The following is a 26,723-nucleotide window of genomic DNA, read 5'->3' as shown; positions in this document are numbered from 1 at the left end:
GCCCTTTACATACCTGATGTTGTTTGGATAACAATTTCGAAGCAGTGACCCACATCCTGCTCTGGGTTTTCCTGGCTACTTTCCAGCCTGCAGGGATTTTTGGTTCCTGCCAGTAAAACACCTGAATAAAACCCCTTTGGAGAAACTTTCTGCTTCAGCTTAGGAACGCTTCTGAAAAACTCCTGTCAGCAAGTTTGACGCTCTCCTCCCCCAGTTTGTGTGTGTGACCATGTCTGGGTAGTTGTGCCGTACCGCTTTTGATTTAAGACATTCGATGAAATGCAGCTCTCTGAGATGTTCAAAGCTCGTGACACCGTTTTATAATCTTATTCTACTTAACTTCTCTACAACTGACGACTTCTAATAAAGTAGTCGTAATAAAGTAAAGTAAATAAAACTATTCTAAAACAGATTCCAGGAACAACATCAGACATCTCAGTCCAGAAATGTGCAGTTATAGGCACAGCCAATATACTGGAGGAACCCTCAAGCTCCCAGGCCTCTGGTAGAGGACCTGAGCTCAGAGGATGAAAGAGAGACCACCCACGGAGGGCGAGAAGAGAATTTTATATATTACGAAAACATAGAAAAGGCAAAAAAAAAAAAAAAAAAATACCATTAATAAGCGCTCTTATGAACACAGCGGTGATTGGTTAATTTTAAACTCCTGCTCCGCTAGTTGGTAATGGAACCGAAATGCACAGAATTGCGCAACACCTTGTTGAAACAATAATCACTGAGATTATTATTGTTGTTGGGTCATTTATTTGAGCACGTTTTGTTGATTTTTTTTATTTTTTGATGTTGTTGTTCTTTAATAAAGTTATGAACGTTTTGATAAGCCAGTCAGAGGAGGACGTGCTGGTCTCAGCGTCCTCGCGGCGTTCAGTTTGTCACCTAATGCCGAGATCGACTCAAAACCTTCCGCGATCGAGTGTTGCACCGCTTTTCTAGCAAAGCACGAACAGTTCAGAAACAATATGAAATGGGGGAAAAAAACGATTTATTAACTGATTAAGTCCTGCTTTAGATTGTTCTTGAAAAACTAATCAGTCACGGCTGATTTCACTCACGGCTGCACAGTGAACCCATTGATTCTTTACAGCCAGGGGCGGATCTACTGGGGTGGCATGGGCTGGCAGTTGCCACCCCAAATGAGAGCCTTGCCACCCCTGTTGCCACCCCAGCTAGCGACAATGAATTCAATAAATAGTTATGGCAAATCGGACATTAAGCGCATGAAATTCTTTTTTCCGACAACATTGAATGCAACACAATGTAACCTGACACCCACTGCTAAGTAGCGGGAAGTGCGAGAGAAGGACAGAGCGCCAGCAGCATTGATGGATATATTACTGGACTGGACATTACGTGATTTAATCGTAAGTCGCACATGCGCCATTGCTGTCCATTGAGTCAAGAATATCGGTGGTCAGGAAAATAATGCAATCACGCAAAGAATCAGAACAACAGACGCAATGTTTAGCAGTTAATTCAACCACAGATAATGGTAATACGGGCTTCAAATTTCACAGGTGATGAAAACGTTTTAATTTAAATAAATTTTTTTTATTTAAATTTAAATAAAAACATTGAACAAGTGAGCAGTGGGTCCGTTATACTAGCCTAACTGTTAGCCTGCTATTGACTTTGATAACTTTAGCATGTGCTGCGCAGTTCGGTGTGTTTTGGTTCCGTTAGCACTAAACAACCCGCCCACCAAGTCATCAGTAGAGCAGCTGTTTAAATCAGTTAATCAACCACCTCGGTAATCAGGCGAAAACTTATTAATAATCACAATATAGACATTAAGCCTGACAACATAATGTAACAGACTGGATGTTATGTTTTAGCTACTTTTTTGTGCGGGAAATGTTTGCTTTTTGGTGTTGATTCCCCTGATCGGTCATCTCTGCTCTATCTGCTTTGACCTGTTGTTTGTCGGTTGCCATGGCAACGGGTCGTGTGTAATACCGACATACAGAGCTTGAAAAGGCGGAATAGAAGTGGTTGGAGCTATTTTTTCTTTATTTCTTTATCCATTTGAATTTCGTTACTTTATTCTTAAATTTCTATTTTTTGTATTACTTACAGAGTTTATTTGTAGGTTGATAATTGTTGATTTTATTTATTTTTGTTTTATTATTTTTCTTATGTATTTTCTAAATTTAGACAGGAAGTAATGTGGGTCAGTCCACTTTCTATAAGTGCAGGGGCCTGGCAGTGTTGTGGTACTCGAAATTGGTCTTGGTCTCGAGACCGGTCTTAAGACCATTTTTTGATGGTCTCGGTCTCGTCTCGGACTCGACCGCATTTGGTCTCGGTCTTGTCTCGGTCTCGGGGGCTGAGGACTTGGCATTTTATTTCAAGACCGGTCGAGACCGCAACTGTGAAAATATCACTAAACGTGCAGCATACTGTCCAGTTTATTTGTTAACATCTTTGTCTTCAGTGGATGCAAAACGCCAATTAAAATCCAAGCAACTATGTGTTGCTTCGTTTTCACAGATGGTGGAGACAACATCTAACTTTTTCGTCACTTAGAAAAGTAGCTCAAAGAAGGTAAGATCCGTTGACGTGATGTTAGCAAAGCTAGCTGTATAGACACACATAAGCATTCTGAAGTTGTCACTCACTGCGCTGAATTATTGTGCGGAGATGTTGACTGACTTGTCGCATATATGGGACAACGGCGCTGTGTCCAAAAGTCTGCAATATAGTGATGTGACATTCAGGAACAGTACGATTCATCTGCTCGGCTCTTTACTTATTAGATAGGACTGGAGTGTCGCTGAGAGCCGTTGTTCTATCAGATAGCCATACGCTGTCAGAATAGCAAACATGCAGTGAGTACCATGCCTGCGCATGCGCATTAAGAAGTCCGACCGTCAGAGGAGTTGTCAGTTCACCATACGCAGCAAGTTATGACGAAAATAAGTCATTAAATTGTTTTCAATGATAACTATATAGATATGCATGTGTTGTCATGGTTTCAAAGTGTATTTAAAGCAGGTCTGGCTGCTGCTGGAGTCAGCTACAACACACACTCGTGTAAAACTCACTTAACCGCTAAGACAGGATGCCATACAACTGTTAATAACAAAGTGTATGACGATCTAAGTCATGATTCTATATTGCTGATTAAATGAAATCTTATGGTAATGACGTGTCTGACAGATATAGCCGTTGTTCTATCAGTTAGCCATACGCTGTCAGGATAGCATACATGCAGTGAGTACCATGCCAGCGCATGCGCATTAAGAAGTCCGACCGTCAGTGGAGTTGTCAGTATACGCAACAAGTTATGACGAAAATAAGTCATTAAATTGTTTATAATATGACATAATATGATAACTAGATAGATATACATGCGTTGTCGTGGTTTCAAAGTGTGTTTAAAGTAGGTCTGGCTGCAGCTGGATGCCATACAACTGTTAATAACTGTTAATAATGATCTACGTCATGATTCTATGTTGCTGATTAAATAAAATCATATGGTAATAACAGCGTATGCATGTCTGAGCTAAGCGTACGACTATCTGACAACGTATGCTGATCTGACAGAACACCATGAGTTTGTGCTAAGCGTATGACGATCTGACCTGACAGAACACCCGTTCTTTGTTCTTGTAATGCTCTGTGTACACTGCATCATTATTTTATTTAATTATGTACGTTGATATTTAAATTAACAAATAACTAAAACACAAGAACGAAAGAGCACGCAGAGCATGCACATTGCTTTTTGATTGTTTTTGTTCAAAGTGGCAGCTGTAATGTCTGCCATGGTGTCAGACTACCTGGCTTCATGTACTGGGATAGAGAGTGAAAACAGTCACGATGAGCGCCTTCTGTTTGGTTACTTCTTGCTTGTTGCTCCTTGGTCAGTGTTCATAGTTGAGTGTTATTTACCATCAGGGCATTGCCTCAATTGCTATGTTTAATGGTGCAACAGTGGTGGTTTCTTATATGAGCAATATGGGCAAATGCCCAGGGTGTTATGTTTTTAGGGATGGCACGAGACCATCACACATTTTAGCACAGAAATGGAATATGTAATATTGGTAAAATGTATTAAGTATTTAATATCTAGGTGTTTTTATGGGAATATGGACCTTTCAGATTATTTTGAGAAGCAATTTCGATCATATTTTACATTTCATTGTGTCATGGAGCGCGGGCCGCTGGTCTTGGTCTTGACTCAGTCTTGACTCCCCTCGGTCTTGGTCTTGACTTGGTCTCGGACCCTAAAAGTCTTGGTCTTGTCTCGGTCTCGATACACTCTGGTCTTGGTCTTGTCTTGGTCTCGGGTTAGGTGGTCTTGAACACAACACTGGGGCCTGGTGAAGGACCAGCAGGCATTTGGGTTTGGGGCCGATGGTTTTTACCAGAGCAAGAGAGGTAGCATGAGAACAAATGAAAGTTTGAACTCTGTAATTGTTTGGTGAAAGAGGAAAATAAATCACCAAGAACAATCAATAAGTTTGGACATTGAACCTTCTTTTGACCCCCTGCCTCAGTAGTGGCTTGGTGGAACTTTTATTGGATTTTTGGCTTGGCAAACAATCAGAAGTGGTTCTGTCTAGTTTGGTTCTTCACCTGTTTATCAGCTGTATTGTACCTTTATTGTGGCGCACTGCAGCTGCTGCAATTCCTAAAAACAAGCAACAAAAACTGAGCTAATCCCCTCTGTTCGCAAAACGTAGAGATATTTACAACAGTCGTCAAACTACGGCTCCTACAGCGTATTTAAAATAAAACGATTGACCAATATAAATAGAAATTTGCCCCTTCTTGCATCTTGACAAAACTAAGAGAAACTAAACTGTTTATATATTTGTATCATGGAGAATTTATCAAACATCAGTTTTCTAATCTTTATTTTAAGTCGTATTTAATAGATATATCTAATAACAAATGATGGCGCTACTAATATTAATATGCTAATATTAATATACTAATATGAAGCTCACTTTGAAACAAAGCAAGTTAAAAACAATATTTTGTATATATATACTTGCATATACTTGCGGCTGTCTGTTTACAGCAGACAGCCCCTCCCCTCTCTTGCAGGTACTGTGTACCCCCGCTAAATCTTTTAGGGGTACGTAGTACCTTACCATACCCCCCTATTTCACCCCTGGTTATATGATGTCCAAAACAATAAATCATATAGCCAAAACTGGTTTTATGCACCAGTTTTGAGAACTCTATTATGAATACTATATTATACTATAATATGTAAGAAAAACTAAGAATCTTGCAAAAAAAAAAAAAAAAGCAGGAAAATATGACATTCCCGATCCATTTAACAATAATAGTATTAAAATGAAAAATCTTTCCCTGCAGGTTTTTTTGTTTTGTGGAAAAACTCCCTGCAACCTCAAACAGCATGTTTACTGGGGCTTTCCAGGGTTCACACCAAAAACACTAAACAAAGACGGGCGAAACTGGTTTATCATAAAAATTCTCATCGCAACAATCTGAAAATGCCGCCGATGTATCATCCTCCACTAACCTGCGGGGCTTTGGCACCGAAGTGCAGGAAACAACAAAGCCTGATCAGAAAAGGCTCTGCTGTCAAACCAGTCCGTCTTGTGTTAAGCAACAAGCTCCATTTCATGAACCAAAAATAATTCTGATGTGATTTATACTAGTTTCATTGTCTCAGCTTTCAAAGAACAACAATTATATATGTTGTAGTTCTAAAAAGATTTAAAATTGAAAGTGTTCCCACTGTTCTGTATTTGAACTCTTTACTTTTCATAACATCTCTACTATCTTGAATGTTTCTAACTTTATTGCAGTTGGATGCAATACCGTCTTTTTCAAGCCTGAATTTTGATTTCTGCAATATGAAAAAAAATAATACACAAAATAGACTTCAATATGGATGTAACAAAAACAAATTCAACTCATTTGGCGCAGTCTTGAGCATTTTGGACCAAACGTGTAGCTTAGCATCGATAACTTGAGCCTCTAACTAACTGGAAATGAGCTGAAGGTCAATTTCCCACCTTAGAGATTAAAAAAAGTTCACTTTTAGAAAATTTGTTTTCCAACCTCTGGCTGTAGCAGACTGAAACTGTTTTTCAGAAAATTAACATAATCCACATAATCCAGTTCGTAGAGTGAGTGTCGTATGCAGAAAATAAATGCAATCAGACTTTGATCTATGATGATGCTTTTACAGGCTTGCTTTAAAAAGGAAGGTCTGCTGCTCGACTGTTGATAGTTCGAGGTCTTTTTATAAATGATGCAGCTGATTTTGGCTGTTCCTAATAAAAAAAGTGGCGCCATCTTTTGGACAAGTTTGGGTATTACAGTCACACTTTTTCACATTTCAAATAATGACTTATAAAAGAGAAAATAGCTATACTTTCCCCTTTGTAATTGTGGTTAATCAAAGTTTCTTGGAAAGTTAATTTCTGTTTCACTAACCACACCCAGGGCTGATTACTGTCAGACCAGTATCGATTAAACAGAACATGTCTCATAACATGAAGTAGGCTGAAATATGACAAAAAGCAAAACAACGCTCCTCAGTGGAGAAAACATGGAACATTAACATCCCTGGAGTGGGTTGCTTATCAAATTTACGATATTGGCGAGTCATCCAGGAGCTCCCAGGACGAGAGCTACAGCACAGCAGGGCTCACTTGGCTCAGTTAAGGCCAATTATCATGTCATGAACTGTTTTTTGGCTTTAGGGGATGGAAGATTTTGCCAAAAATGATGCAACCAACCATGAATTTTTCTGTCTAGCAGAAAATGCTGAGGGAAAATTCCCGGCCATCAGTTTGTGCTCTGAAAGTCAAGGACAAAAGATTTAGGGTTTAATGTGGCCTGGTCATACAATGGATTCCATTAAAAACGGTGAGGAACCACCTTCAACAGGTTGAATTAAAACTGTTCTGCAACGTAGAGTGGGCCAAAATACCTCCAGTGATGTAAAAGTATCAGTTTGTGTAAACGACTGATGGAAGCTGTTGGTCCCAAGGTGACACAAAGACTTACGATGTTGAGGTGGTAGCTACTTCTTTTTAATCGTAGGACCATTTATATAATCTTAAAGCAAATTCTTGGAATTACTCTGGCTACTTCTGACAAATAATAAAAATACTTTGATGATCTGAAACATTTAAAAGAGGGAAAAACCCAAAACAAAGACAACCTTTAAGAGCACAATTACTTTTTGATAGCACTATGCCATCAGTAAAATATAAGCATAATGTTCCCCCATAACTGTGACATGACATTTGCATATACATCTGAATTACTTACTGGTAGTTTTGAGGAGTATCCTTAACGTCTGGTGATGAAAAGCCGATATACGTTTAATGGGACCTGCTGGATGAGGCTCACTGTGACATGCATGTATTTCATGAAGAGTTGCTCCTCTACCTTAAAGAGTGAACTTCATGAAGAATGTCTGCATCCTTCTAATCCACTAAGTCCATGGAGGCTTTTGCTGTTGTTGTTCTTTTGATGAAGATTGTAGCCATCTGCCACAGGAAGGATGAGACGAGACGAGCTGTGTCCCGTCATTTCAAGCCGTTTGTCCAGAAACCAGGAACTCTACAACCACTGAGCCCTGCAATGTTTACGTTAAACCTTCACTTTTAAAATGGTTTTTAACGCAGAGTGTGAGCTGCACTCTGCACTAAACATATGAAAATAAGTCCATGTATCTATTTAAGACATTTGAAAACACTTTAAAAACAATAATGCCACCAGTTGCTTAAATGCAAATCCGTGAAGAGTGTTTGAGAAAACTGACTGTGAATTCAGTTCAGTGATGAAGATGATAACCAAAGTCCAGAAAACATTTTGAGTTAAAAATGTCAAAATTACTCCTTGGTTTTTAAAAATAAAATGTCAAACATTACTTTAGATGGCTAAGATAAGCTTGCAATGACAGCAAACTTATTGCACCCCTAAATCTAAGAAAAACTAGAGGTGCAACATGTTTAATAAGTGAATATAAACTAATAAGAGGTTTTTGAATAATCATGATTGATCACATTTTCCCACAATACCATATTTGTGAACAAGCATTTCTCGATTCAAATAAATGTTGGTGAGTGACTGAATTAATAAATAGACAATATGGTTTTACCTCGATTGAGAGTCGAGTAGAATGTTATGGCTTTGCTATCACGCTTCCAGATCCAGAGACGGTTCAGTTCAAAATGTCATAGGAGCTTTAAGCATTAAGAAATTCAATGGAAATGCGATTTTTAAATCCTCTCTTTCTTAACACCTCACCTCTCAGTCTAAATGATGCAAACAAAGTAAAAATAGATTAACTTTCTAGATTGAAAACATGTTGACACAAATTCAGCTGTTTGGTTTTTTCCAGACCTTGTCAGGATGTCTCATTTGGCCACCAACGTGATCTGGCTCTAAATTTTAAATAAGCTTTGTGTTTGTGAAGTGTGCTCTCTTTAACTTATTTTTACTTCCTGGTTCATTCATCCTGCTACCAGCCAAACACATTAGAGAGGATCCACTTGAGCTCACACAACTAATATTTACTCATTTAATATGGTGATTTAAACTCTACTTCAGATGGGATATATATATATATATATATATATATATATATATATATATTGTTCTTGGTAGCCATGTTGCCTTGCAGCAAGAAGACACTGCATTCGAATCCAATGACATCACAAGAACATTTTCATTGGGATAGCCAGAGAAAATTTTAGGGTGGTACAACTAAAGGAAAAAAAAAAAAGATCATATACATAGATAAATATCAAATCCCGGCCTGAGTTCACATGTTCTCTCTGTGGATGCGTTGATTCTCCTCCCACCAGCGGATCAATACTGAGCAGCTCGGAATATGAATGTCGTCTATATTGTAAACAATAGCAGAGATATAAATACAGCTGATATCTATTGGATTGTCTTCATTTCTCAAGAACTCAAAAAGTACAAATGCTGTCAATAAGAAAAGTCATAGCACCCACCTACAGAGATTCCCACACTGCTGACAAATCATTAATAACATCCAACACCGAAGGAAGACATTCACTGGGTTGCAACTAATATTTCATTAAATATGCAAATTTATGATATTTTTTAAGAAAATACCTTCATGACATTATACATGGTTCAATATATGAACTATATATGTGGTACAAATGGATGTGCAGCTTCAGGAATATGAAAAAGGCACAGAAGAAGAAGAGAGATAACATGGGCGTAGTTGCTGTTTTTAGCGCTGACCCTGAACAGGTCTGAGTCGACGCTGAAGGAGCAAAGAGCTGAAGCACTGAGGCAACAAGGCAGCACACAGTCACAGTTCAATACCCAGGAGGAAGCGAGCGATCCTAACCGAGGGCTGATGAAGCACGACTCAATCACAACTCAGCTGAGAATTAAACTAATTCACAAGACGTTAAGCAGTGACAAAGATAAAGAAACTCATGATGATGTTTACGTCTCACAAAGGTTTACATCACATTTTCTCACCTTCAAACCACAAAATTCATTTTATTGGGATTTTATATGATGGATCAAAAAATATTGGTGAACTGGAAGAAAAAGTGTTCCTAGTTTTTCCAATTTAGAAATAAAAATGTAAATTTTCCAGCCCCTTGTAAAAAAATAAATGTGGAATGAGATGAGCCTTTTCTATAAATATGGAAGTAGTTTGAAGATAGTTGCTTTAGAAACCCTGTTGCAGGTATTAAAAGCAGATTTTGCATATGAACTTATGGAAAAACTCACCATTTCTTGATGAGTCCATAATCAAAAACATTTCTGTTTTGGTTTTGTGAGAGCCACATGTTTCTCTGGAGCCGCAGGTTTCAGATCATAGCTTGTTAAACTGTTCCAGTCCAAACTTTAGACTGAGTAAATCCAGACATTCTCAAAGCTTAAAGAACAGGCAAAAACTCACAGAGCTGGTAGAGATAAACCTAAAAGACTCGAAACCGTAACTGCAGCAAAGTAAACCTACAAACCTCTGAGCCAGGAGCGATAAATCAGTTCCCTTCAACGACACTCTTTGTGTTGATATCACATAAAATCCCAACAAAACACACCAAAGTTTGCAGTTTTAATTTGACAGAATGTGGAAAAATTCAAAGTGTTTTCCGAATACCTTTGCACAGACGCAGGAACCCAAACGGCTCCTTTCTGATTGGATCATTTTCCAGTGCTGTTGGCATAATTACTGAACAGCTAACCACTGGACCAGCAGACAATATTCATCACCAACTCTATAAACAAAAGTTGGGTTTTCGTGTTTCTAAACTTCTGCCTACAGCTCTGTAACTAAACACAGGTAATGCCTTGCTAAAGAGGGACTGTTGGGGTCCAACTGCTGGTGTCTACTAAAGGTTAATCTGATAAGGGCTTCAGACTAAAATTACATGGGAATTAATTAGGGAAATATATAAAAAAAAAAAAAAAACTTCAGTAAAACAGAAGAGATGAAGGAATCGGAGGGTTCCCTGTTGGAGCAGTTAAAGTCTGAGTGATTGTTGCGGGTTTAGTGATATGTGTGCATCTACTCCTGCTGGGGGGCCGGGGTCTCGTTGGCGTTGTTGTCGGTGATCTTGTTTTCCAGCTCGTCGTCTGACAGGAGGTCCAGGGAGGTTCCCTCCGCCTGCAGCGCGCGTCGGCCAGAGCGGCTGGTGGAGAAGGTGATGGGGCCGCCGCGTCTGTGGGAGGAGCAGGAGGAGGCAGAAGGATAAAAAAAGTTAGTATATTGCCCTACTTCTTCTTTTTCGCTGTTTTTACTGGGGGAGAAAGTTAAGCCAGAAACTGGCTGTGGGGGTCAGAGTCAAGTAAGAGCTCCAAACTGTTTTTCAGCATCCCAGCTCTCTCATTTGAGTTTAAATTTGTCTGTATGTCATATTTTCTATGAATCTAAACTGTATTAGATTTTAGATCAATCAATTGGTGTACGGAGAAAGAAGGAGCAACTTTTTCAGGTGACTTATTACTTTAGGTGAATCATTGACACATTGATGTATTGCTGCTGCTTCTGTTTTCTGTGTTTGTGGTTGATGCACCTTTGGGACTCGTGTCTCTTTAAATGTTAAATATCTCTGTGTTTCAAACTTCCTTTAAAACCAACAGGAACATAATTCTCTTTCACAGAGAAAACACCCCCAAAAACCCTCACAAGTAACGTTCGTGGAACACCGCCTTACGATCCCTCTTTGCTCTTTTCTTCTCTGGAATTAAAAGTGAGGAAACAGGAAGTCTACCTCAGGGACACCACAGTCCACAGACTTTTTTAGAGACTTTACTCTAAAGTGTAATCTCTGTGACAGAATCATCAGTTGTAGTTTTATTCTTGAAAATCACAGCTTTTATTTTAGCTCTGTCCCACATTTAGCTGCATTATAAGGAGCTTTATTTCTAATCTAATAGCTACAAAATATGAAGAGAAAAATGGTTCCAGATAGTCTGACAGAGTTGGACGTTTTGAGAGATTACAGGATTTTTTCTCCATTGATGCATCGAGGCTTAACTCAAATAGCATCAAACAGGCTGTTGATTAATGAATTAGTAAGCAGATAACAGAGGGAGCTGTTACTTTAGATGCATTCGACAAATAGAAAAATACTTAATTCTAATTGATCATTCTGATTTTTCGGTATTTGACCTGCTAAATACCAATGAAAGCTGATAAAGAGAAAATTAACCAATTTTGATCCAAAATAAAACAGTGGAATGATCCTTTTAAATATTATCAGTCATTTTGTGTTTATCCACAATGACTGATAAACACATGGTTGGTTGTCCAACTCATTAAACGATTAATGAGTTGGACAAGAACCTGGTGTGTGAAAACCAAAAGTTAGCAATGTAATAAAAAAGACTTGGCATCGGCTTTTTGTGGATTTTTGAAATTCAGATTATCATAGAATAATATCTAACTATTTTCCATTCTCAACTTTCTAATTTCCATACTTGTCCAGATCTTTCTAGACTGTGTAGGAGTCCTGGGAATATCAATTACATAACTGTGGAAGTGCCAGGATAAAATCTAATGTTTCTCTGTAAAAACTTTCCCTGGCTGCACATTTTGCACCAACGCAGGCAGAAGCAGCTCTGAACATGAAGCTCTGCAGATATAAACAGATCCTGCACCTGAGTCGGTTCTTGAGGGTATGAACCTCGCGGCTGAGGCCCTCGCTGGCCTCTGTGGCATCGTCCAGCTCCCTCTGCAGCTTCCTGCGCGAGGCGTTGGCCCGGGTGGCCTCCTCCTCCGCCTCCTCCAGCTGCCGCTTCAGCTGCTTCATGCGGGAGTTGGCCTTCTCCAGCTTCGTTCAGGGAAGTGGAAGAACAAACGAGTGAGACGGCGACAGCCAGAAACCGTAATGAATCGCAATCGGCATCGCCATCAGAGGCAGACATACTTGCTCTTTGAATTGATCGCCATGGCGACGTTCGTCCTCCACCTGCATGCAGACTTCTTTCAGCTTCTTCTCCGTCCTTCTGACGATCTTGTTGGCTGCCGCCCGCTCCCTTCAGGGAAGCACAGCCTCATTTTAGATCAGTGGTCAGTGAAAGGAAAGGAGGAGCTGTAACGGTCGCCCACCTGGCTTCCTGCTCCAGCTGCTCCTCCAGCTGTGCTATCTTGGCCTCCAGAGCGGTGATGGAGGCCTTGAACCTGTTTTTCACCGAACCCTCCAGCTCACTCAGTTTGGAACGCAGGTCCTTGTTCTGGCGCTCCAACTGCTGCCGGGCGTTTTCGCTCTTCTGTGCCGTGCTGCGCTCCGCGCTCAGCTCTGTGGTCAGGGTGTCCACCTGAAAGGGAGGAGGACGAGGACACAGAGCAAGAAAAAAGGAGGTAAGAAGCAGGGCATGCTGGGAAAATGAAGCGTTCTCACAGGTTTAATTGTCATGTAAGGAGTACCTGCATGTTTGTCTTCCTGAAGCGGTCGTTGAGCAGCTCCATGTTGCCCTGCTCCTCCTCCAGCTCCTCCTCCAGCTGGGCGATTCGGGCCTCCAGCCGCCTCTTCTCATCCATCAGGGCGGCTCTGACGGGTTACACATGAAGTCACTTCACGAAGCCTCTGATTTTCATTGCATTTCTAACCAAAAATCTCCACATTGGCCCTAGGAAGTCAGTCAGTCTGAACTGAAATATTTTTATGATTGACCATTAAAAAAAATATGTAGGGCTGCAACTAACAATTACAGTGGTTAGCGATAGCAGCTAACAGCTGATCTGGTGATTTTTCGCTTAATTGGATTTTTAAAATGGCATATTCTAGATTTTTAATTTAGGTTTTTTTATACAATATTAGAAATACTTTAAAAGGCACAAATAAATGAGTATAATTTTTTTTTATGTTTAAATATTAATTTGTCTATTATTTTCTCAGCTTTATTAAGAAAGACCAGACATGCAGATCTAAGAAATAAAAGCTAAATGAAAATAATACAAAATAAAATGAAAGAGCAACTTTCTGTCTTCTGATTTTATTATTCAAGGAAAATGTATTTTTCTGCCAGTGGAAATGGTACTGAAGAATTCAGCAATCATTGACTTAGAGAGCAAGAATATTTATCTTGCTGAAAAGTTACTTTTGGTTTAGTTTTCTCTTATTTTAGTCTGGTTTCAACTAGAAACTAGTCACAGTGTCAAATGTTGATTTCACCTCTGAACAGTGAAATCTGTTTGGATAATTACTGTTACTGAAAACGTTAATTATCAGTCATTTTGTTGAGTTTCATTTTGCCAGGCGCTCTCTTACTTTCCGGAGGTGCTGTTGGAGATCTCGTCCTGCAGCTCGTCTCGTTCTTGCTCGGCGTGACGCCGGCCCCTCTCAGAGGCAGCCAGGTCCTGAAAACGAGACGAGAGATTCGGTAGCTCTTTGTTTCTGTCGCCGTAACGCAAAGAAGGACAAATTGAACAACATTTCAACAAGCAGACGACAAAGAGAACTCCTGACCTCATGCAGCTGAACGATCTCGGCCTCCAGGCTCTTCAGTTTCTTCTCCGTCTCCTTGGACAGGGCGAAGATGTCGTCTCTGGAAGCCCGGGTGTCCTCCAGCTCCCTCTGGTAGTCCTTCATTTGAGCCTGAAGGAGACAAAATGTCATGAAGAAGACGTGTCCCTCGCTGTTTGATCGAGCGTGGGTGAAATCGTCACCTGTAACTTGCGCAGCTGCTTGATGGCTTCGTCCCGGGCCTTGTTGGCGCCCTCTATGTGTCCCTCGATGTCCTTCAGGTCCATCTCCAGCTTCTTCTTCGCGGCTGCAGCCAGAGCTCTCTGCTTCCTCTCATCCTCCAGCTCAGCTTCCATTTCTCGCACCTGCAGCCGACGCCGTTAAAGTCATCAGGAAGACATTAAGGAGTTTGTGGATTTTTACATCAATATTGTTTGAATATTGGCTTCATGTGGTTTATGAGGCCAGGGAGAGTCTGACAAGGCAGGTGAGTAAGGAAAAGGAGTGAGGAAATGATTATTTTATTTATTCTTTTTTTTTTTAACCACCAGTTCTATTGTTTTCTGAGAAAAGAAAACTAAGAAAGGAAACTGAGAAGCTGTCGTGTTTTGTTTTTAGTTGCAGACATCGGAATAACAAGACATTAAAAACAAAACACGACAGCTTCTCAGTTTCTTTTCTTTTTTTTTAATTTTCAAAAATAAACATTTTTGACCTTTTGAAACTCAGAAATTTCCAAGTTTTTTTTCTTATTTCTATTGAGATTAATCTCAAAATTTCCAAGTTTTTTTTGGCAGACTTTTTTTTATTCTTCCCTTCTTTTTCTTTATCTACAATGTCACAGATGTCTGAGCTGAAAGATGAACTCTACATTTTGTAAAACACTATTGAGTATTTTGACGCTGCAAGACAAAAAGATGCCCATAAATACAGATTTTCATTTATAGAAAACTACACAGACAGAGGCTTCAAGTGTTGCTGTATATTGGAAAAATCCAATGCATGAGTGTTACTTAAAAGGAAGTAAAAATAAAATAATAAAAAAGAAAGAGACAAAGTAAAGGACTGAGCTGGATTCCTGGTTAGAGAATTTTTTCCCCCTTCGTTCAGAACGGATGTGTGTTTTGTTGGTCACCTGCTTGACCAGAGCTCTCTTCTTCTCGTCGTTCTGGTCGTCGCGGCCCTGCAGGTCTCTCTCGTATTGCGCCTTCATGGCCTGCATGTTGACCTCCAGACGCAGCTTGGCGTCCTCTGTGGCCTGCAGCTCGTCCTCCAGCTCCTCCAGCTGAGTCTTCATCTCCTCCAGCTGCTGCTCCAGCGTGCGCTTGGACTTCTCCAGCTCGTGGACCTGCAGAGAAAACAAAACCAAACCATGTGAAAAAAAAAAAAAAAAAAGTAAAACAATGACATAATTTGCTCCAAAATCTTTGCTCACGTTCTTGCCAACGTCGTCCTTTGAGCTCATCAGGTCCTCCATTTCGGCTCGGAGCTGCTTGTTGATCCGCTCCAGCTCCTCTTTGGCCTCCAGTGCCTCGTCCAGAGCTCTGGTCATGGATAGAGCTTTGGTCTCCTTCTCTCTGGCCTCGGCTTCGGCGCGGTCCCGCTCCTCTGCGTAGCGGGCCGAGATGCTCTTCTCCTCGGCCAGCATCTGCGGATCAGATTGGGGATTTTAACTGATTGTACTCTGAGTTTACAATTTGTGGAGTTTTAAATATGCATCTCAAGCTCATTTTCCAGAAGAAAGTTTGTGCAAAGATGTGTTCAGTGAAAAAAGTAAGAAAGTTCAAGGGGTATAAACACATTTTTAAGGCTCTGTATGAAACCCCACAGAAGTTCCTAACTCAACGTCTTCCAACCTGGTCAAACTTCTTCTGCTTCTTCTCCAGGTTGGAAACGATCTGCCTCTGGTGATCCAGGTCGACGGTGAGGTCGTCCAGTTCCTGCTGAAGGCGAGTCTTCGTCTTCTCCATCTTCTCAAAGGCAATGGTCTTCTCCTCCAGACGCTGGTTGGACAGCTCCAGGTCCTTCTGGAGCTTCTTCTTCGCCTCCTCCAGGTTTTCTATTGTTCCGACGTCGTCCTCCAGCTTCTTTTTGCTCTCCGACAGCTGCAAACACACACACACAGTCAGAGTCAGAATCAGAAGAAAACCCCTCGGCATGCTGCAGAAATCCCGCCCCCTACCTGAGCCTGGACGCTCAGCAGCTGCTTCTCCAGGTTCTTGCGGGCCTCCTCGTCCTCCTCCTGCTGCTCCTGCAGAGCGGTTTTCTCCTCCTCCAGCTGGCGGATGCGGCTGCTCAGGTTCAGCTTCTGCCGGGTTTCCTCCTGGAGGAGCTCCTGCATCGGCCATTACTCGGTTAAAACAAGAAGGACTCAAGAGAAAAACAACACATAATGTTGAAATCCTGGGTGTCTAACCTGTGTGTCTTGCAGTTGACTCTCTAATCCGGAAACATCTTTGGCCATCTTGATGCCCTTCCTTTCTGCATCTTCCAGCAAGGCCGACACATTGTCCAGTTCGGTCTGTGTGGAGAATCGGGTGATCTTTTCTTAAGCATTTTAACTCGCATGTAAATAAATAACAAAAAGAAAAAAGATCTATTTCAGTTTGTGTAAAAATCAAGACAATATTTGAAAATGGTTCAAAATAAATCCATCATCGCCACTTGATCTGAACATTGGCAACAAAAACAGATCAATGTAAAAGTAAATGAATTTGATTAATTTAAAGGCTGAATGAGCTTTTAAATTCAAATCCAAGTTTATTATGAATGGGAATATTCCTAAATATTCCTAGATATTTCCTCTCTTGTTGTTGATTCCAGGTATCTGATCCGGTTCCTGTTCATGGCATTTTTAAGTGACTGGTATAAAGTCCATGACTGAACTCAAATCCTGATGCCTGTTGTTGATTTTGTTCATTAGTTTCCACATCAGCTGGACTTCTGCTGTTAGTCATTGAGCCTGTCGCTGCGTTTTTTAGCCAGTTTGTTAAAATAACAGCCTTTTATTATTTACAAGGTTTGCTAAACTGAGCATCAAATCAAGGGAAAGAAGAGACATTTTTCATATTTAGGATCAGGATTTCCTGAATATACTTCAGAATATCAAACAATCACAATAAGTGTAAATATGTAATTGTTTTGATAAAAGCACTTCCAATAGAAAGATGTCTCAACTTATTTGGGTTAAACCCGACTCCGCCCCTCACTGACCGTCCCCTTCACTAGATAAAAGGAACTTTTTTATATGCACAATTCATCAAGTACAATGACCTTTCTAGGGTGCTATTTCAAGAAAGCACAACAATTTAAACTTTCTGGAAAGACCCTGTTAAGGGAAAAATAATAATAATAATAATAATAACATTAAATTTTTGACAAATTTCCTGCAAATCAGTCATTTTAAGCTGCAACAGTCACAGAAAACCCATGGTAACATCCTGGGGGCCTGGATGAGTCCGTCACCTGCAGCTTGTGTGTGCGTTCAGCCAACTCGCCCTTGGCCCGCTCGCCCTCGGTGACCCGGGCCATGAACTCCTGCAGCTGACCCTCCAGCTTCTTCCTCTTGTGCTCGGACTCGGTCTTTGCTTGCTGTAAGGTTTTCACCTCGTTGGCCAGCTCCTTGTTGGCATTCTCTTGGCTTTGTTTGGTCTTTTCCAGGTTAGCTTTGAACTGGATAAAAAAAAAAAAAAAAAAAAAAAAAAAATAGAGATGTTAAATGCTAAGCTAAACTGCGTCTGTTTGTAAAAGCGTGCCGTTAGTCCAGTACCCTCTTGGCCTGCTCCAGCTGCTCGGACAGCTCCTCCAATGCGGTCGCGTGCCTCTGTCTCATCTCCTGGATCTGAGCCTCGTGGTTTTTCGTTTCCTCTTCGATGGCTTTCTTCAGCTCTGCCACCTCCTGCTCACGCTTGGTTCTACTCAGAGCACAGACTGGGTTTTAGAAGTGCCTCCCCACAATTAGGGAGAGTGGAAATAAAACCAGAGGAGGATGTTACCTGAGCTCCTGCTGCGCCGCGGTTGTGTCCAGCGTGTCCTCCAGCTCCGTCTTCAGCGCCTCCAGCTCCTCACTCAGATCCCTCTTGAGTTTCTCCGCCTTGTTCCTGGCCTGCTTCTCAGACTCCAGGTCCTCCTGCAGCTCAGACAGCTGGGCCTGCAGCTCCCGGATCTGCTTCAGCGCGTTGTTCTTCTGGTGGATCTCCTCTTCACCCCTGCAGACGAGGGACAGAGAAGATGACTTATTTTAGCTCTCAGCTTTTCATATGTTGATGTTGGAACCAAGATTTTTTTAGATGCAGATGTATCCCTTGATACAAATGATCAAGAGCACACTAAAGGAATGATATGTTATTGCATATCATGCTTTTGGAGTTCTCATAAAAAATGTTTATTTTTCTATTTAATAAAAGAAACTGAGTTACTTATTTGCATCTTTTAATGTATTTCTAGTAGTGCATAAAAAATGGCTTAAATGAAAAACCTGCAGAATTTTTCAGGTTTTTATCTGATTAATCGATTATCATCAAAATAATTGATAGATTAATCGATAAGTAAAATCAGCCCTAATTTCCCATACATAAACCTTAACAAGGTCTAGATGACTACGAAAATACATATTCATTTGTTTCATATAGTCAGCTGAATAAATGCTTAGACAGCGTCTCCCACCTGGTTTGCATCATCTGCTGTTCCTCCTCCTTCTTGCTCAGCTGGACTTTGAGCTCCTCTATCTGGGACTGCAGCTCGCCTATCTGGTCCTGGAAGTCGGACGTCTCTCCGTCCAGCTTCCTCTTGGCCTTCTCCAGCTCCTGCCGGGTTTTTTCCTCTTTCTTCAGTCTCTCTAAATGGGGATTAGAGCAGCACAGAGGCTCAGGAAATAAGACATTACAAGTCTTATTTCTTTAATCTCTGCTTTATTAGCTACTTACCCTCCAGGTCCACCATCATCATCTCCTGCTTGTTTCTCATCTTTCCTAGATTTTTGGCTTTTTCCTCCTCCTCAGCGAGCATCAACGTCATTTCATTGATTCTGTCTTCAACCAGCTTCTTCTCCTGATGAAGCAGAGGGAAAGCTTTGGAATGAGTCTGAATATATTTTGATTTCTAAAAAAAAAAAACTAAACACTTGTATCTGTTTTAAGCTGTGGCCTCTCGGTCTCTCTGACCTTCAGGAACTTGGAGTTCTGGTCCTCCAGCAGCAGAATATCCTCCTCATATTTCTTCATCTTGGCTTCAGCCGTAACTTTCTCAAGCTGAAGCTTCTGCCTCGCAGCCTCCTCCTCATCCAGCTGCTCTTCCAGGTCCTGCAAACGTAAATTGCAGCAAATACAGTTTAATTTGCAAGCATTTTGTTATTTAAAACAAAATCTGATCAACTTTTCCACTTCCGATATTTGAAGGTATCTGTAGCGCTGGCCGATACCGATCCGATACAGAAAAACAGAACTGAATTAAAACATTTAATTTTTTAAAAATTCAGACATAAATATAATGAATTACAAATTTGACAACCCTGCACCAGAACAGCACATTTCCATACACTAATAGTTTGACCAGCTTAGTCAAACATGTAAAAACAACTTTAATTTATCCAGTGAGGGCAATTAGGAGTAGAGCAGCCAATGTAAACTTAATAAACTGAAACTAGCAAAAACAACATGTGAAAATAAAATGCATCAAAATTCTTTCAAAGGTTTCAAAAAGTGAAATTACAAATTTTAAATATAATGTAAAAATAAATAATAAAGCATTTAGTCACTCAGAGCACAAAGCATAGAATTAGACTGAATAGATCTGCCGTCATGGCCACATTGTCACAGAGACACCGACTTCTTTTCGATATCGGGACCGATACAGATGTTTATATCAGATTGCTGCATCTCCATTCATAACCGAGAACTTCACAGTTTTCCACTGTTTGACTGTAATGATCCAGGCCTTCTGGACACACCTGGATGTGGGACTGCATCTTCTTCTTCTCGTTCTGCAGCCCCTGGTTCCTCTCCTCCTCCTCCTCCAGCCTGGACTCCAGGTCGTGCAGGATCTCCTCCAGCTCTTGCTTTTTGGACGCCAGCCGAGCTCTCATCTCCTCCGCCTCGGCAAACAGCTCCGTTTCCGCCTGCAGCTGCTCCGCGAGGATGTTCTTCTCTTCCATCAGCTGCGCAGAAAAGCAACTTTAGACCCTCTGATCCGCACGGGAGAGCAGAAACAAACATGAGCTGAAAAAATTTGGAGCAAGGCACGGAGAAAACCTGGAAGAAATGTTTAGGGAATACCTTCAGACTTAAAAGTAAAATCTCAGATTTTTTCGTCGTACCAGATCTGATTTTAATTTATTTCATTTATGTATTTTTTGCTTGCTTGCTTTCTTTCTGAAAAACAAATGATGTATTTTTCTGTCATTTTCTGTTTAATTACCAGAATGTGATCATAATATCAGTAGAAAAAAGACAGTTTCACCAGAAAAAAAGCACCTTCAAAATGCAAGAAAAATTGTTTTAATGGAAAAAAAAAGCTGCTAACATAGAACCTTTTCCCAAAAGACACACTTGTTTTATGACTGTTTCAAAAGTTCTGCTACTGACAATAACTAGATGCTTCAATATTTCTAATAAGCATTGAGCAAAAACTTAGTACTTTGCTAAAAATAAAACTTACACCAAAGTAGAAATTCACAAGACGCTCAACATTCTTCATTTGTGGTTTTTTTGTGTTTGAGTTTTCATAAAATTACCATTTTATTTTTGGTAATGTTACAATTCCTGTAATTTGAACAAAAAAATTTAGCCAGGCCCTAATGATCTGTCCTAATATTAAGGTCTAAATAAACAGAAGCTGTAAAATCCACAGTAAAGATGGCGGCCATGGGCGCGCTGACATCACTCTGAACTCTAAAACTCTAAAATCTAAAAATGAAGTTTTGAATTTGATGTTTATAGACATCGAATCTGACTTATCTTCAGCTATTTCTCTAACAGGAATGAGTAGAAATTGGAAATTCAAATGCAGGCCACACTTTTCAGACTTTTATTAGTTTAAATCTCTTTTTTACTGCAGAAGCATGCAGTGGTCTATCAGAGACTTTTAAAAATACATTGAAGTTTGTAGTTATAATAATGAGACAAAATGTGAATAAATGCAGGGAGTAAGGTTTTTTTTTTTTTTTTGTTTTTTTTTTTGCAAACTGAATATTAAATATGTGGTTGTAAATAACCTGCTGGTGTTTCCTCTCCATCTCCACCAGCTCTCCTTCCACCTTCATCTGCTTCTCCTTCACTTTGACCAGCTCTTCATCTTTAGCCTGCATCTCCTCCTCCTGCCTGGTCACCTGTAGCAGCGGCTTCACCTGCAGTTACAGCGTCAAAGACTTAATACAACACGTTAAAAACGTCAAATAATAATAAAAAACCAAACGGTATACCTTGGTGAACAGCCTCCACCACTGCCAGTGACGAAGCTTCAAGTAAGCAGCACAGTTTCTCTGAAGGACCTTCAGGGCGCTGAGCTGCTGCTGCTTCTTAGCAAAGGATCTGAAGACGAGAAACAGCGAGTGAAACAAAAAGTTAAACACCGGTTTGGGTTATATGGTTCACATTTCAACAATATCCGGCCTCACTTGCGTGCCAGGTATCCTCTGCAGACGGCCTGGAAGTAAATAATGATGTCGGTGATCTTCAGGTCTCTCTCCTCCTCTAAGTGAGCCAGGACTCCGGCTCTGAAAAATATCTTGCTCTGGCCGATACGGAAGAGGTTTCCATCGAGCTCTAGTGCTTGAATCTACAAAAAGAACAAGTTGAAGGTTTTGTGAGTGAAGTTTTATTTTTTTGGGGGTTTTTTTTTATAAACATTATGTTTAGATGTTTAAAGCCACTACCATTCGCTCGCAGGCCTGCTTCCCGTCCATGAAACCTTTGGGAATGGCGTTGGGAGTGAGGATCTCATACCTGGACATGGAGCAGAGACAAGCAATGTCACAACAGGAGAGTAACAGACTAGTGCATTTATCTGATTTTTTTTTTATTATTTTTTTTGAGTATTTAAACATTAAAGCAAATTCTGATACATTTTTACAAGAGAATGAAAGCATACAATGGGGATCTCTTCATTATTTTATATTATTCCAAATTGTTTATCTGTATTATGTATGCAAATTAAACAATGGATGCAAAATAAGAATATTTGTGTCCAACTCCAATAACTTCATTAAAAGCAGCAGCATGCATTAAAAGCCCATTTAAAATGTAGTAAAATAAGAAACTACATGGTCTTAATGCAGCCATATTTGTTTTCCCTCCGGTTGTTATCTTCCCAACACATCCTGATGTTTCTAAACTACAACACACACAGTCCCTGCTTACTGGCTTCTCTGGTTTTCGCTTTTTTGTGACAAATTTATCAGACAAGAATAACCTTAGTCAACATAAAATTGAACTTTCAGATGATGATACATTTATTTATGGGAGAAAGAGTTCTTTAAAACAAGTTAGTCCTGTGAAATATCAACGCCTCCTTTGTTAGATACGTGATGTGATGAACCACATTTTGTCGGGTAATCAAGAAATTACCAAGCTAGAGCCTTTTGACATAAAATCAAAGACACTAAACCAACAATAGGCATCACCATTGAGTTTGGTAACGGACCACGGTGCTGTTCACTTAAAAATGCAGGATTAGAACCATGAGCTTATATGAAGAGAAAAAAGCCTCTCAAGTGATTATTAATAGTAAAACCAAAGGACAGCTGAAACATTACCTCTGTCTGAACTCCTGGAAAACGATCCGATTTGGGAATCCCTGTCTGCAGATGCGGATCCCCTCCAGCACGCCGTTACATCTCAACTGGTCCAGAACCAGGTGAGGGTCCAGCTTCCCAGCCTGGAGGAGACGAGTTGTATGTTTAACTTAGTTTGTTTTAGTGTACTTCAGACAGGATTGGAAAATAAAATGGTAGAATAATCCCCCAAAATACAACATTGGTAAGTAAAATTAATACATATAAACAATGATTTCACACTATTCACAGAATTTAATGTTGTGCTGGAAACAGGGCTGCAACTAATGAGTATTTCAGATATCGATTAATGTTATTAGATTTTTCTTTTCTTCTTTTGCTCTCTCCTTTGATTTGTTATTTTGTTTGTATTTCCTCTTAATTCACGTAAAGCACTTTGAAATGCCATGTTCCTGAAAATGTGCTATATAAATAAAATTAATCAATTAATATGTCGATTGTCCTCACAATAATCGATTAATCGGATTAAAAAACTGCCACATTGTGCTGATTTTTCACTTAAGCTTTTTTGTGCCTTATTAGAAATATAATAAAAGATGTAAGTAAACAAATAACTCTAATTATTTTATTAAATAAGAAAATAAACATGTTTAAAATGCTGGAACGTAGCATTACATCAGTGCATGCTTGGACATTTGTATCAAAGGATCTGCAGGAATAAAAATGCTGCAAACAATGTGTGAAAAGCTCCGTCCTTTCTGCTCAACTTATCAATACAGTGAAGGGCTTTTTATAATTTCAAACTAAAACTATGACACTGAGTATTGTGTAGGACATAATAACAAGACAATATTTTCTTTTCTTAAATGCAAAATGCATAAATGTTCTGTATAATTTTAATTAATTACAGCTTTGAATATGTTAAGATCAACACCAGTTGGGCTTTTTGAGTCTGTATGCACCAATTAACGATTAATCAATTACTAAATTTGTTGACAATTATAATTGATTCTTCACGATTAATCTGATTAATCGTTTCAGCTCTGGTTTGAAATGGAGTAAAATCAAGCATAAACCTATAAAATACAACCTAGAGCTTGAATAGTCTGCTCTCAGATTTAAGTCCAAGTTGAAATGTGTTTAGTTTAATCACTTCATGCAGTTTGTCATTAAATATATGACTGTAGGTGTCCAGCTGCGATCCCACACAGCCGTCAGACATCAGTGTGTGAAAGAGGAAGCTGTGAATCATCTCTCAGTCATGCTGACTCACTCGTTTTTCGTGGTTGGGGATGATGCAGCGCACAAAGTTGGGATTTGTGTTCCTGAGTGTGGCCATCAGCTTGGACAGCTGCTCTTTGTACAGCTGTCCAACCGTGCGAAACATGCCTTTCTTGGTCTTGTAGGCAGCGCCGAAGGCCGTCTCGTTCATGCCTGCCACCTGGTCCAGACCCACGATCCGGTCCACTAATGGTAAAACAACAAAAACAGGAAAAACAAAACATAATAAGAGATTCTTAAGATATAGATGGGATTTTTTTATTTTTCTGATGTTGTTTACTGCTAAATGCTGTGATGCTTAAGCTACTTTAACAAAATAAAAAAAGAAAAGCCAGTAACGTGAAGCTCTTGTGGAGTTTAAGTCTTGATGTTTATAAGGAAATGCTGCAAATAAAGACTGAGATGTACAGCTGTGAAGTATTTTCTTTTCTCTTTTGTTTCTTGCAATGAAAGCATGAAGACAACATTCAGACATGAAAACCAGTCTGTTGGTTGGAGTTTATGAAAGGTAGCAGAAACTGAAGTTCAAGTTTGTAGAAAAATAAATACACAAAAAACTTAAACCTAAAACATTTTCAATACATTACATACCACCAAATCCCAAAAAAGCCATTATACTTCCCAGTACAGACGTTGTTCCACCACATGAAATTTGACTTCACTGACTGAAAGTCTGTGGTGTGAGAAGACAAAATGTGAAAATAACTGAAGGGGTGTAAATGTGTCGGGACCCAACGATTCAGCCTTCCTCTTTGTGGTTTTCAACTGGTAAGATGGAAAAAACCCAGAGGACATCAGCGGTTCGGCTGCAGCTGTTTGTGTATGTAAAGCTGCAAAAGGTAACTGTGTTGTGCATACAAACATTAAATAATAAAGCAGAGCAGAACAATGAGAACTGTTCAACATGAGTATCTAATCAGATAGCAATGTTTAGTCCTTGTTTTCTTTCCTTCTTTTTTGTTTTTTATTTTTATATAATACAGGAAACTGTGATCTGACTCTGTCATTGTGTGTATTAGTGTACCTCCCTCATAAGAAAACAAACACTGAACTTTAGAATAACAATAAGGTGCACAAAAAGTATTCTTTCAATTATAAATGTGATCAAGTACAAGAAATTTGGTCCAAACAGCTGAAGAATTACTGATTTAATTTAATACACTCCAGAAATAAATAAAAAATCTCATTGTGAAACTATTGAATCGTTTCAGCAGGTTCATAAAATAATGTCTTGAATTAAATGGAAGATGTTATGCAACACATATTTTTCACATTCAATATTTTGAAGTTGGATCAGATATCTGGCCAGCAGAAGTTTCCATGGATTTTGAGCCAATAAATGACAGCAACAATATTTTTGCAAACTGAAATCATCCCTGGATCCAGAGAGTTTGGGAAAAGAAAAAAAAATAATAAAATTTTCCATCTGCTGAAGGTTCGGATGAAGCTGCTGGAAGCCAAACGATGCTTTGTTAGTAGACTCATCACAGCATCGGTGGAAATCTCAAAGTGAAAACGTGCTAAAAAGAACATTTGCTACCGTCGCTCCAGTCTGAGATAAACTGCAGAAACAATCACCAGGACTCTCTAATTTGAAGCACTGCCGAGCAGTGTGAGCATAATGAGGCTGAAGCTCTGACATGAGGCCAGATTCTGATGAAGACACACAAGTTTGTGCAGCAGGCAATGTTGTCCACCATGTTCCCTCTTTTACCAAACAAAACACTCCAGGAACTGTAAAATATTATATCAACTCCTGAAACATTCACTGAAATAATCACAGTTGGAGAAAGCTGCAACCATCACGTTTTCCGTGCCTGAGGTTTTACCCAAAACAAAAGCAGAGCCATGCAAAGCTGGAGGAATGTGTGGTGATGTATGCGCGAATGCACTGATGACACGGAAAAGGGGATGAATGGGGGCCTGGCAGCGGCAGCAATGAGAGACAGTGAGAAGTACAGAAAGCTGGTTACTAACATTCACCTGGAGCTTCATGGAGCCCAGACACATTGTCATAGAAAGAGGCTCTCTGAAACGTCTGAATGTCTACAGCAACAGAGAGAGAAGACAGGCGTGAGAGAGAGAAGGAAAGTAGGCATGCATACACAAACACCCATTGTTCACACTCCCTCAGGCACAAGTTATTACTGCATTGAGGAGACGTTAGAAAGAGGCCTGAAAGAGTAAAAGTTGGTCCGAACGTTGGCTACTGTTTAGGCGCATGATTTTAAAACTAATTTATAATTATTTACGTAATACAGAAACCTGTTACAGTGTAAAATAAGCATTTGGCTTTTGGAGTGGAGCTCTGGAGGAAACTCACCGTCTAGTCTAGGGGTGTCCAAGTTGTGGCTCAGAGGGCCATTTCTGGCCCCTGGACTAATTTTGTGCGACCCATGGCTACAGTCTGAGAATGATAAACATTTACCTGCCCCTTATAGCACTTAAGTTGTAAAAATTGTGTGTGTGTGTGTGTGTGTGTGTATTATACACACACACACACACAATTTTTACAACAACTGATGAAATTGGGCCTCTGTCTCTTTAAAAACTCCTGGTCTTTCTGAAACTCCACCTTCAGGAAGACATCCCAACATGGCTCCTCTATTAACTCTTTAGTGACCTTTATACCAGCGTTTCACTGAGAAGCAGCTCATATAATGAGCTCAGCTGATGCTCAGCTTCACCAGGTGTGAAGCTGATTAAAGGATTTCTCAAATGTACATGAAAGAATCAAGTCAACACTCCAGGTATGTTTGTAATGAGGGAATAACATTATAACA

The 26,723-nt window shown here is 39.9% G+C and overlaps 1 protein-coding gene across 3 annotated transcripts in view; it reads right to left on the bottom strand.

Moving 5' to 3' along the window:
• Positions 1 to 8,670: 8,670 nt before the first annotated feature.
• The window catches only part of LOC106931388 (myosin-10), a 73,388-nt gene continuing 55,335 nt past the window's right edge, over positions 8,671 to 26,723 (bottom strand). For all 3 annotated transcript variants that reach the window (XM_088008137.1, XM_088008138.1, XM_088008139.1), the window contains 26 exons: positions 23,933 to 24,126; positions 22,681 to 22,802; positions 21,802 to 21,871; positions 21,544 to 21,704; positions 21,349 to 21,457; positions 21,142 to 21,273; positions 19,879 to 20,085; positions 19,094 to 19,231; positions 18,857 to 18,980; positions 18,597 to 18,768; positions 17,927 to 18,139; positions 17,701 to 17,845; positions 17,397 to 17,603; positions 16,348 to 16,452; positions 16,114 to 16,266; positions 15,788 to 16,036; positions 15,367 to 15,579; positions 15,067 to 15,279; positions 14,135 to 14,296; positions 13,935 to 14,063; positions 13,737 to 13,825; positions 12,893 to 13,016; positions 12,575 to 12,783; positions 12,393 to 12,501; positions 12,124 to 12,296; positions 8,671 to 10,682 (listed from right to left, as the gene is read on the bottom strand). In XM_088008137.1, coding sequence (XP_087864263.1) covers positions 10,529 to 10,682; positions 12,124 to 12,296; positions 12,393 to 12,501; positions 12,575 to 12,783; positions 12,893 to 13,016; positions 13,737 to 13,825; positions 13,935 to 14,063; positions 14,135 to 14,296; positions 15,067 to 15,279; positions 15,367 to 15,579; positions 15,788 to 16,036; positions 16,114 to 16,266; positions 16,348 to 16,452; positions 17,397 to 17,603; positions 17,701 to 17,845; positions 17,927 to 18,139; positions 18,597 to 18,768; positions 18,857 to 18,980; positions 19,094 to 19,231; positions 19,879 to 20,085; positions 21,142 to 21,273; positions 21,349 to 21,457; positions 21,544 to 21,704; positions 21,802 to 21,871; positions 22,681 to 22,802; positions 23,933 to 24,126 — 4,076 coding nt within the window. In that variant the 3' untranslated portion in view covers positions 8,671 to 10,528. The remainder of the gene's footprint in view (positions 10,683 to 12,123; positions 12,297 to 12,392; positions 12,502 to 12,574; positions 12,784 to 12,892; positions 13,017 to 13,736; positions 13,826 to 13,934; positions 14,064 to 14,134; positions 14,297 to 15,066; positions 15,280 to 15,366; positions 15,580 to 15,787; positions 16,037 to 16,113; positions 16,267 to 16,347; positions 16,453 to 17,396; positions 17,604 to 17,700; positions 17,846 to 17,926; positions 18,140 to 18,596; positions 18,769 to 18,856; positions 18,981 to 19,093; positions 19,232 to 19,878; positions 20,086 to 21,141; positions 21,274 to 21,348; positions 21,458 to 21,543; positions 21,705 to 21,801; positions 21,872 to 22,680; positions 22,803 to 23,932; positions 24,127 to 26,723) is intronic.

Source organism: Poecilia mexicana, unplaced genomic scaffold (assembly GCF_051168715.1).
Source record: "Poecilia mexicana isolate PSO_F unplaced genomic scaffold, ASM5116871v1 scaffold_8, whole genome shotgun sequence".
Classification (NCBI taxonomy): Eukaryota; Metazoa; Chordata; class Actinopteri; order Cyprinodontiformes; family Poeciliidae; genus Poecilia; species Poecilia mexicana.
Note: the sequence above shows the minus strand (reverse complement) of the source record. Positions and strands in the feature narration are given on the sequence as shown.